We start from the raw sequence: 12309 nt of genomic DNA on the forward strand, positions 1-12309 counted from the left end.
GCAGGAAGTCTCTATAAATCCCATCCACTTTGCTGGAACTGTAAGATGATGTGTTTTGCATGCAGTGAAAACACACAGCGTCAAAAACTCACAAACTCATTGTGGGCGCACAGACGTAGGGTTTGTAGGTTTTGATAGAAGAGATTCGTAGCCCTGATTTAAAAGAATTGGAAATACATTTGCTGTTATGCAGACATACTAATAGGGAATTCAGATTGTGAGCCCCAATGGGGACAGTGATGATCTCATCTGTAAGGCACTGAGAAATTAATAGCGCTATATAAGTTAGTAAAATAAATCACAACACTGACAGAAAAGAGCCCCTGTGTAAGAACAATATATGGGCCCTTTTCAGTCCAATAACCGATTTAAAATGTACAATTTCACCTGCTTTGTAGGTATAAGAGTTCCACCTTACCTTTTGAGCCCCTGTGCAGGTGCACCAGTGTTATGTCCGCAATGATATGTCCGCCTCTGGACATGGCACCTTGGATCCCCAATGATATGTCCGCCTCTGCACATGGCCCTTCGGATCCTCAACGATATGTCTGCCCCTACACATGGCCCCATGGACCCTCAGTGATATGTCTGCCCCTGCATATGGCCCCATGGACAACCAACAATATGTTTGCCTCTGCACATGGCCCTTCGAATCCCCAATGATATGTCTGCCCCTACACATGGCTCCATGGATCCCCAATGATATGTCCTCACCTGCACATGGCTCCATGGATCCCCAATGATATGTCCTCACCTGCACATGGCTCCATGGATCCAATGATATGTCTGCCCCTTCATATGGCCCCATGGACAACCAATGATATGTCTGCCTCTGCACATGGCTATTCTTATTATCCTGTCGACATGCAAATGGGTCATAGATTGTGATCCATAACATGCCGCCAGGCTGTAGCCTCACAGGTTGTGTTGCATTAAGGGTGGTTAGTGCCCATGGTTTAGAATGGCCGGAGCACTGACCCCCCCCCTCCCCCCGGGCATGTGTGGAGGCCAGCATGACACTGATTGGAGTGGAGGTCATGATGTCACGGGTAGGGGAGGGGGAGTAAGTCAGGGTATAGTAAAAAGGTGAAGCTGGGGGAGGAGCGGCACTTTTCCCGCTCTGGGACACCAGTGAGAGTCCCCATCCCTGTACCTGCTATGGACGCCGGGGATCAGCTCCTGGAGCGGCTGAGAGCTGCTGCTGGGACCATCCCCCCAGATGGCTGCAGAGCCTGATAGCAAGGATCTTCAGTGGGAGTCCGGGGGGGGGGCAGGGACGGCACCCCTGCGACAGCGGCGCCCCCGGAGGTCTGGACTGGCAGAGAGGCGGTCACCTGACCTGACTCCCAGGGCCCAGCGTCGCCACAGAAGCCCCCTCCGGGGACCCTCCAGGCCGGACGCCGCGAGCTGCGAGGTCCGGCAGGCCCCGGCCTGGGAGGAATTCAGACGGGCGGCTGGGCCCGGCGGCAGTCGGCAGGCCTACGCTGGAGTTGGGGGCGGGGCCTGCTGCTGCCTTGTCGGCGAGTGACGTCGGCGGTGCGGCGGGGCGCTCTGGTGATGTACCGGCCGAGCGCCCTGAGCCTCTCCTCCCTGCAGCGATAGTATCCCGGATGGATCCCTGTGAGGTGGGCGGAGCCAGGCGGCTGCGGTCGGAACTACATCGGGCCTGGCATTCAGGGCCTGCGGCTACAGAGGCCCTGTCTGGGAGAGGGGCCACATGGAGCGGAGCAGGGGGGGCCGTGCTTGGAGAGCCCTGAGGATAATATGCAGCTCCCCCTGTTGGTCGGCGCTACTGATCGTCATGTCCAGGATATGCGGCCGGCGGGGCCTCGGGCCGCGCGGCTAAAACAGCAATGGAGCAGAGTCGGATGGGAGGAGCCAAGTCATGCTAGATCGGCAGGAGGGACGTCAGGATACAGGTGGTCCGGCTGGCGAGGTTATACCTTTGTGCAGCCTGGTGAGTATGATTACATGTTTTGTTTGTCTTCACATGCTGTTTAGGTACACAGTAAAGGGGGGGTGACGGGTCAGCTGGGGTTCGGTTTGGGGGTGCCAGCGGGTGTTAGGGGGAATGCGTTGAGTGGGGAGTTGTCAGAATTGAAGTTGCGTTCGCCAGTTGCGGGCCCGGATTAGGGGCCAGGAAAACCCCGGCGCCAGTGGCGGCTTGGGTTAATATGTCCGTCATTGCGGCTAGTGAGTCCAGTTGGGAGTGTCTCTTCCCCAGAATTAGTGGCAGTTCAGACTGAAAGGAGTAAGGAGGTGGCAAAAATTTATTTTGACAAAGGGGGAAAAGACGATAGCAAGAAGGAAGATGGGGAGAAGTGGCGATGGCACTTGATTCCTCAGACTTATGCTAATAGGTTTAAGGCGTTGCAGTTTGGGCAAGAGTAATTGGCGACAGGCGCCAGAGAATAGTTTTCAGTGGTTTTGCTATATGGGCTCGATTGGTGAGGCCTATAGGATTTATGGGGGGTAGACCTGGATCCGTTATGAGGAGCAGTGTCATCAGAGGATGGCGACCGTCCATCCATAAGATGGGATCAGAAGGATATAGGCTTGTGGTTGCGGGTGATGGCGGCAGCCAGATATGGGCAGTCATTTCAGGGCGGGGCAGGGTTCCCCGGCCGGTCAGGAAGTTGGGGTGCCGGTGGTCAGTACGGACAGACAGGGTCCTAGAAGTCAAGTTCGTGTTGGTAAGTTAATGAGGGGGAAGGCAAGTCAGTGACACTTGTCGTTGTTTGGACATCTCCGCACCTATTGTAACGGAGCATCCCATGGGATGTCCAAGGGTCAGACACCGGTGAGCTTAGTTGCGATGCTGCCGTACTTAAATAGGGATCCTGTTAGGGCCAAAGCTGAGGTTTGAGGTTGGGTTTTGGGGAGGGTTTCAGGATTCCTTCCCCTGTTTTTGAAGTTCCAGGGACAACCAGGAATCTCCCTCGGTGTATCAGCATTTGGCGCTGGTAGGTGGAAAGTTAGGAAAGGAGGTGGCGTTGGGGAGAATGGGGGGCACAGTTAGTCACCCCCCTACCTTTTCTTATTTTGTGGTTTCGTCATTCGGGGGGGGGGGGCCCAAGGAGGAGCCAGGTAAAGTTCGGCTAATCCACCATTTGTCTCATCCCAGGGGTAGGTCAGCGAATGATGGTATACTGGCTGAGCTTCGTTAGGTGTTGTATACGTCGTTTTGATGAGGCTACAAAGTAGGTAATGAGTTGTGGGAGGGGTATGTTGATGGCAATAGATGGATATTGAGGCAGCTGTCCGGCTCTTACCAGTTCATCCAAAATTGTGTTCGTTATTAGTTTGTTTTTGGAAGGGAAATTGTTTTGGAGACCCCTGCTTGCCAATGGGTAGTGCAGTATCGTGCATATTTGTTGAAACCTTTTGTTCTTTTTTAGAATGGGGGGGGCGTGATGTTTCTGGTTTGGCATCACTGGTACCTTACCGGGATGAATTGTCGGTGTGTGCGATTGGCGGTTTCGGCACAGGCACAAGAATTCTAGCAGCAATGGAATGGATAGCGAGAGGCTTTGGGGTGCCTTTGGCACCTGGGGAAGAACTGTTCGGCCAAATACCTGTATTTAGTTTATGGCCATTGTAATTGACTCAGTGATTTGGGAGGTTCGGCTTCCTGACGACAGGTTGCCACGCTTAAGGTTGAGGTAGCAAGGGCATGCCGGGTGAGGAAGTTACAATTAAAGGAGGTTTAATCGCTATTGGGGGAAACTTAATTTTGCGTGTCGGGTAAGGTCAATGGGCCGAGTTTTCACGTCGGCTAGCTTGCGCGACAGCTGGAGTGCTTGCTCTTCACCCCTACATAAGTTTGTCGGAGGAACATTGAGCGGCCTTGTTGGTTTGGGGAGAATTTTTTGGGGAGCAGGACAATGGTGGTTCGTTGCTTAAGGATGAGGTAGTGGTTAATTTCAAATTGGAATTGTTTACGGATGCTGCGGGTGACTCAGGTTTCGGGGCCTTTTTTCAGGGTCAGTGATGTGCGGATTGGTGACCAGAAAGTTGGATGGCGGAGGGGTTGACAAGGAATGTGTCGCTATTGGAAATTTTTTCCGATGATGGTCGCACTCCATTTGGGGAGTGACCAGTTGTGGAATAAGTAGATCCGGTTCAACTGGGACAATATGGGGGTGGTGCTAGTGATTAATAACGGCTCGGCATATTTTACCCAAGTTGTTCGGGTGTTGCGGCGGTTGGTTTTTATTTGTTGGGAAATTAATACGGGTCACAGCAGCTCAGGTACCAGGTATAGAGGACCTAATAGCGGATTTCCTTTCCTGTTTCAGTGAGATTGTTTCCGGGATTTTGCGGTAGTGGCGGACGGCAGCAGCTTGTAGTCCCCTGCGCAGCTTTGGAGCGTGGTCTTCAAGCAGCAAGACCACGGATTCAGGCAGTTTGACTGGTACCACGTGGGCGGCGTATTAGGCCACATGGGTTCCTGGGAGTGGTGGTTGGGTGGTGGCATGATGAATGAGGATTCCCAGTTAGGACTGTTCCTGGGAAATCGGGGGAGTGGCGATAACAGGTTGGTCTTCCACGAAGTTGAGTCATTTGATTACAGGGTTGGCATTTGGTTTCTGGTTGCGAGGTGTACAGGATTGGGAACAAATTTTTGGGTTGTTCAGGCGTTGAAGGGTGTGCATAGGGGCCATAGGTAGACGGCCTGTGTGATTTAGCTTATTGGAATGTTTGGGTAGGGAATTAAGGTATCATTGTTGCGGTTGGCTTTTCGTTGGCGGTTTTTCGGGGCTTGGTGTATTGGCGAATTGGTATTTCCCAGGGTGACGTGCCCCGGGGGCTTGGGTAATAGTGACGTCCTATTTTTGGAGCATGGGGATCGAATTTTGGATCCAGAAATCAAAAATGGATAAAGTGGGGGCAGGCGGGTTCGTTTAGGGAAGGTTATGGCATCAGGTATGTGCCATTGGCAGTGCGTTTTGAGCTTTGCAAAGGTCCACCCGAGTCAGGATGGCCCATTGTTATGTCTCGAGGACGGGTCTTTTTGTCCAGATATTAGTTCATTAGTGTTTTGTGGGCATGTTTGAAATCATTGGGTCTGGTTGGCGAGGTTTGCGTTGCATTCTTTTCGTCTTGGGACGGCAGTGGAAACCTCTGGGTGTGGTCTCCCTGCTAAGACAGTTAAACAGATTGGTCGAGGGAAGTCTCAGCGTTGTAAGTCGTGGGTTCGCAATGTTTCAGGGGCAATTGATCGGAAGACTGGTTCTGATGGAGTGGGGGGTGGGGGGGGGTGTCATTCTTTGGGGTGGTATTGGAGCTACTTGGTAATTTTGTTAGTGCTTTGTTTTTCAGACACCCCCCCCCCCCCGTTTTTCCAGCCTGGTCTGGATCTTGGGCCATTCTAATGTGTGCTGGGGAACACAGAGAGCGGATACGAGAAGGGACAGGAGACAGCTAAATTTTGTCGGAGGGATAGGGCTCCTGTCGGATGGGTTGGAATCAGGGGTATGGGGTGGAATACGGTGTTGCAGGGGGTGCATAACTATGCTCATTTGGGCAGGCCCCCTGACATTTTGGTTTTACGCGTCGAGGGACCTATTTGGGTGAGCGGCTTTCTCGGACTTTGATAAAGATACTAAGCATGACTTGTTGCGATTATGGGTGTCTTTTCCAGGCGTGATAATTGTGTGGTGGGACATTGTTCCAAGAAGGGTTTGGGCGGAAAGCATGGTCTGTGGAGAAGCTGAATAAGGTGCGGGTGAAAGTTAATAGGGTTATCTCAAAAAATTTGGGGGCTGCAACGTGGGAGTCGCAGCTCGGCTTTTTGAGCTGGAGCGAGAGGATGACGAATTTTGGTAGGCGGATGGGGTGCATTTGAATGCAGTACGGATTGATTGTGGGCACTTGGTTTGCAGGGAGGTATTGAGCGAGCTTTGCTATTGAGGGGGGGTCTCAGGCACTTGAAGGTTATCAAGGTGCCCTCGTTGTGGCAGGTTTTTGGTGGGTCCTTGAAGTTGGTTCTAAATTGGTTCGGGGAACCCATCCGGGTATGGATCCCCTCATTGGCAGAATGGTTGGTCACCTGGTGATTTTTGGGGGATCCCGACGGGGTATGTCGGGGCCCCCGTGGGTGTTTTTGGTGGTTAATGAAGGAATAACCCTTACACTTTGGTGCTCCTGAGCCAGTGTGGGTAACGGCTGGGAGCAATTTGGTTATATGGCTTGGTTATGGGAATCACCAGGGTTTTAGCTTCAAGGACCTTACCACAATGCAAAATTTTACATGTTATGTATTTGTTTAATAAATGGCTGCTATGGCCAAAATTATCCAAAGATAAATTGGTGTCTGAGTGGTTATTAGCAGACAAGGGGGAATTGGAAAAGGGGTGTGTGTGCCTAATTATTATTGGCCGGAATCTACAATTCCAGGGTCAAGAATGGCCGGAGCACTGACCCCCCCCTCCCCCCGGGCATGTGTGGAGGCCAGCATGACACTGATTGGAGTGGAGGTCATGATGTCACGGGTAGGGGAGGGGGAGTAAGTCAGGGTATAGTAAAAAGGTGAAGCTGGGGGAGGAGCGGCACTTTTCCCGCTCTGGGACACCAGTGAGAGTCCCACCCGCCCTCCCTAAAGACTTTGAGTTCGCAATGGGCTGCAAGTTTTGTGGGAGGCGATATGGAAGTTTATCGGGTCGTAGTGGCCTGGTGGCAGGTTTTTGGTGGGTCCTTGAAGTTGGTTCTAAATTGGTTCGGGGAACCCATCCGGGTATGGATCCCCTCATTGGCAGAATGGTTGGTCACCTGGTGATTTTTGGGGGATCCCGACGGGGTATGTCGGGGCCCCCGTGGGTGTTTTTGGTGGTTAATGAAGGAATAACCCTTACACTTTGGTGCTCCTGAGCCAGTGTGGGTAACGGCTGGGAGCAATTTGGTTATATGGCTTGGTTATGGGAATCACCAGGGTTTTAGCTTCAAGGACCTTACCACAATGCAAAATTTTACATGTTATGTATTTGTTTAATAAATGGCTGCTATGGCCAAAATTATCCAAAGATAAATTGGTGTCTGAGTGGTTATTAGCAGACAAGGGGGAATTGGAAAAGGGGTGTGTGTGCCTAATTATTATTGGCCGGAATCTACAATTCCAGGGTCATGTAATGACAGAATTCAGTGTAATGTTCTGTAATTTTCAGGTTTCTGCCACCGCCTCCTGGGACTCTGCGATCCATGATTCCGTGCACTTAAACAGAGTTACTCCCCAGAATGAGCGCATTTATCTCATTGTGAAGATCGCAGTACAGCTGAGTCATCCTGCTGCTATGGAGCTGGTTCTCCGGAAAAGAATTGCAGTCAATGTATATAACAAACAGGTAACCGCCATATATTATAGAGCTTACATGTATATATTTTTGCATTTGCACTCCATTATAAGATTTGCGCTGTTTACTTTCCCTCTGAGGGGCACTATTTAATTGCAGAATGAGTTATCTGAGAATCTATCAGTGAGCTCAATCTCAACTGGTAGAGTTTCTAGATCTTGTTTATTTTGATTATAGCTCCTATCAACTGATTTACAAGAGTGGCACAACTTTTAATAAAACCCAATTGCAAAAATGATTTTTAGCCCAAACGCCCTCAACAATGTCCACCACAAGTCATCAATAGTTTTTCACATTTTATACAATAAAAAGAAATGTGCTCTCCAGAGCAGATAACCAGTAGAGAACGAAATGACCAAGATTCAGGCTTCAGATCTACATTCACGTTCTAGCCCTGTGTGGTGAGATAGCTCAGCTTTGTGAAGTAATCCAGTTATTAGTGAGCCGGTGACCACAGGACATTGCAGTATTTCCAGAAAAGCTTCAAGACTTAACTGTGTTTTAATGAGGAACCATATTTTTTCTTTTCTTGCAGAGCTTTACACAAAGCTTAAAGCGAAGGATGTCTACGAAGAATGTACTGTACGTCAGTGGTGTTAGCTATGAAATTGTGTCCAACATCCCAAAGGTTATTTTCTCCCATGATTGGCTTCTATAGCCATTAGTGGATTAGAATGTCTTTAACACTCTTTGATGGAAATAGGATGTATTTCTAACAGCGATTCCTGTGTACGTCTTTGGTTTTTTAATTATCAGGCAACAGAAGAGACTGAAGACAGAGAAACCCTAGCTTTGATGGCCGCACGGAGTGAATACGAGGCAACATCCGATGGAGAAACGTACATTGAGAAATATACTCGGGGCGTGCTGCAGGTGGAGAACATTCTGAGTCTGGAGAGGCTAAGGCAGGCAAGTAGACTCCGAAAAAACGTTTTGATAAAGAAAAAAAAATGTGCAGAATTTTCCACTTGTATATCTTTAGCTTACAAACATTCCACCGTTAGGCCATTCTCTGTATCAAGATTGACAGTGTGGCCTATGGTCACAGTAAGGCCCTCTTCACATATGCATATAAAACACTATGCGAAAACCCGGTAGAGATGCCATTAGTGTTCAGTGTGCCATTAGTGTTCAGTGTGCCATCAGTGTTCAGTGTGCCATCAGTGTTCAGTGTGCCATCAGTGTTCAGTGTGCCATCAGTGTTCAGTGTGCCATCAATGTTCAGTGTGCCATCAGTGTTCAGTGTGCCATCAGTGTTCCGTGTGCCATCAGTGTTCACTGTGCCATCAGTGTTCAGTGTGCCATCAGTGTTCAGTGTGCCATCAGTGTTCCGTGTGCCATTAGTGTTCCGTGTGCCATTAGTGTTCCGTGTGCCATTAGTGTTCCGTGTGCCATTAGTGTTCCGTGTGCCATTAGTGTTCCGTGTGCCATTAGTGTTCAGTGTGCCATTAGTGTTCAGTGTGCCATCAGTGTTCAGTGTGCCATCAGTGTTCAGTGTGCCATTAGTGTTCAGTGTGCCATTAGTGTTCAGTGTGCCATTAGTGTTCAGTGTGCCATTAGTGTTCAGTGTGCCATTAGTGTTCAGTGTGCCATTAGTGTTCCGTGTGCCATTAGTGTTCCGTGTGCCATTAGTGTTCCGTGTGCCATTAGTGTTCCGTGTGCCATTAGTGTTCCGTGTGCCATTAGTGTTCCGTGTGCCATTAGTGTTCCGTGTGCCATTAGTGTTCCGTGTGCCATTAGTGTTCCGTGTGCCATTAGTGTTCCGTGTGCCATTAGTGTTCCGTGTGCCATTAGTGTTCCGTGTGCCATTAGTGTTCCGTGTGCCATTAGTGTTCCGTGTGCCATTAGTGTTCCGTGTGCCATCAGTGTTCCGTGTGCCATCAGTGTTCAGTGTGCCATCAGTGTTCCTGAAGGCATTATATTGACTCTGAAACGCGTTGAATAATATCACAAAGGTAATTTCCAGAGTGATCTCCTCATTCCACATGGCAGTGCAGGTTAACCCTTTCCTTCTACTCCACATATACCTACGCCATGCTACTCTTAGATGGGGTAGTAAAACCCTTGAGACAGATTTCTTTATTAAAAGTGCCATCGACCCCTATCTAAATTTTCATTTTATGAATAGTTGTTTATGGTTGAACCCATCTATTGAACTATGTACTAATATCTGTTGTTTGCAAATAATGTGTCTTTACAATCTGTGCTTCCAGGCAGTTACAGTGAAGGAAGCAATTTCTAATAAAACAAAGCACATTCGGAGAAGCCTCAGCACCCCCAATATGCAAAATGTAAGTATGTTTCTTTACTGTATGATAAGGCATCTAATACTCTGAAGACCCCTGATAGTTTATTACAGCAGAAAATAATACCTTTATGGAGAGGTAATATGCAAATGCTGTTGTAATTTTGTGACAAACCCGGCGCACACGCACAAACACACATGCACACACACACACGTTATGCTCTCCTTAACTTCCATTCCATCGCTGGCCTCATGGTTTTTGTAGTCCTCCGGTACAGGGTATGGATCCGGTAACCATCGCGACGATGCAGGAACGTCCGCTGTCAGCCGCTACTCAAAGGCAAGCGTGCTGGCCAATCAGAGGCAAGCGGCTCCTGCCTTTGATGTCAGCGCTCTGGCAGCGGAAGGTCCGGCATCGGTCGCGATGGTTACCAGATATACATCCTGAACCGGCGAACTACAAGAACCAGGAGGCCGGCGAGGGAACGGAAGGCAAGGTGAGCATAATATGTGTGTTTGTGCATGTGTGGATTGGCACAATAGGGGATCAGGATGGGACATTGAACAAGTTGTAGAACGAATTGACTGCATTCCAATGATTTCCTATGGGAAATCTTGCTTTGCTGAACGAGTAACTTGGTTTACAAGCACACTCCCAGAACAGATTGTTCTCGTAAACCAAGGTTCCACTGTAATAATAATAATAATAATAATAATAATAATAATAATTAATAATACAAACCATTATTCAGGGGACTGAAGAGATTTGTGAAAATGTCCAGAAATGCATAGTATACAGTCATATGAAAAAGTTTGGGCACCCCTATTAATGTTAACCTTTTTTCTTTATAACAAATTGGGTTTTTGCAACAGCTATTTCAGTTTCATATATCTAATAACTGATGGACTGAGTAATATTTCTGGATTGAAATGAGGTTTATTGTACTAACATAAAATGTGCAATCTGCATTTAAACAAAATTTGACCGGTGCAAAAGTATGGGCACCTCAACATAAAAGTGACATTTAATATTTTGTAGATCCTCCTTTTGCAAAAATCACAGCCTCTAGTCGCTTCCTGTAGCTTTTAATGAGTTCCTGGATCCTGGATGAAGGTATATTTGACCATTCCTATTTACAAAATAATTCCAGTTCAGTTAAGTTTGATGGTTGCCGAGCATGGACAGCCGCTTCACATCATCCCACAGATGTTCAATGATCTTCCCACAGATGTTCAATGATCTTCAGGTCTGGGGACTGGGATGGCCATTCCAGAACATTGTAATTGTTCCTCTGCATGAATGCCTAAGTCGATTTGGATCGGTGTTTTGGATCATTGTCTTGCTGAAATATCCATCCCCTGCATAACTTCAACTTCGTCACTGATTCTTGCACATTATTGTCAAGAATCTGCTGATACTGAGTTGAATCCATGCGACCCTCAACTTTAACAAGATTCCCGGTGCCGGCATTGGCCACACAGCCCCAAAGCATGATGGAACCTCCACCAAATTTTACTGTGGGTAGCAAGTGCTTTTCTTGGAATGCCGTGTTTTTTTGCCTCCATGCATAACACCTTTTTGTATGACCAAACAACTCAATCTTTGTTTCATCAGTCCACAGGACCTTCTTCCAAAATGTAACTGGCTTGTCCAAATGTGCTTTTGCATACCTCAGGCGACTCTGTTTGTGGCGTGCTTGCAGAAACGGCTTTTTTCGCATCACTCTCCCATACAGCTTCTCCTTGTGCATCGTGCGCTGTATTGTTGACCGATGCACATTGACACCATCTGCAGCAAGATGATGCTGCAGGTCTTTGGAGGTGGTCTGTGGATTGTCCTTGACTGTTCTCACCATTCTTCTTCTCTGCCTTTCTGATATTTTTCTTGGACTGACACTTCTGGGCTTAACAAGAACTGTACCTGTGGTCTTCCATTTCCTTACTATGTTCCTCACAGTGGAAACTGACAGTTTAAATCTCTGAGACAACTTTTTGTATCCTTCCCCTGAACACCTATTTTGAATAATCTTTGTTTTCAGATCATTTGAAAGTTGGTTTGAGGAGCCCATGATGCCATTCTTCATAGGAGATTCAAATAGGAGAACAACTTGCAAGTGGACACCTTAAATACCTTTTCTCATGATTGGAAACACCTGCCTATGAAGTTCAAAGCTCGATGAGGTTACAAAACCAATTTAGTGCTTTAGTATGTCAGTAAAAAGTAGATAGGAGTGTTCAAATCAAGAAATTGATAAGGGTGCCCATACTTTTGCACCAGTTAAATTTTGTTTAAATGCGGATTGCACATTTTCTGTTAGTACAATAAACCTCATTTCAATCCAGAAATATAACTCAGTCCATCAGTTATTAGATATATGAAACTGAAATAGCTGTTGCAAAAACCCAATTTGTTATAAAGAAAAAGGTTAACATTAATAGGGGTGCCCAAACTTTTTCATATGACTGTATATTCATACACATACGTATATATGATAGCTGCATTTTTTTTAGTTATCAGGAGAGGCAACTATTTTATTCTTCTATTTCTGCTTTGTAGGTGTCCTCTAGTCGCTTGGATCTGTCCGGCTGTGATGAAGATGACAAGGTACATTTATTTATTAATTTACCGTATTTTTCGGACTATAAGACGCAGCTGACCATAAGACGCACCCTGGTTTTAGAGGAGGAAAATAGGAAAATAAAATTTTAACCAAA

The 12309-nt window shown here is 47.5% G+C and overlaps 1 protein-coding gene across 6 annotated transcripts in view; it reads left to right on the top strand.

Annotated features, from left to right (window-relative positions):
* KIF13A (kinesin family member 13A) overlaps positions 1-12309 on the top strand; it is a 337055-nt gene that overhangs the window by 298228 nt on the left and 26518 nt on the right. For all 6 annotated transcript variants that reach the window (XM_075314713.1, XM_075314715.1, XM_075314714.1 and 3 more), the window contains 5 exons: positions 7164-7340; positions 7885-7977; positions 8106-8262; positions 9567-9640; positions 12152-12199. In XM_075314713.1, the coding sequence (XP_075170828.1) occupies positions 7164-7340; positions 7885-7977; positions 8106-8262; positions 9567-9640; positions 12152-12199 (549 nt within the window). The remainder of the gene's footprint in view (positions 1-7163; positions 7341-7884; positions 7978-8105; positions 8263-9566; positions 9641-12151; positions 12200-12309) is intronic.

The sequence above is a fragment of the Anomaloglossus baeobatrachus genome, chromosome 6 (assembly GCF_048569485.1).
Source record: "Anomaloglossus baeobatrachus isolate aAnoBae1 chromosome 6, aAnoBae1.hap1, whole genome shotgun sequence".
NCBI classification, from domain to species: domain Eukaryota; kingdom Metazoa; phylum Chordata; class Amphibia; order Anura; family Aromobatidae; genus Anomaloglossus; species Anomaloglossus baeobatrachus.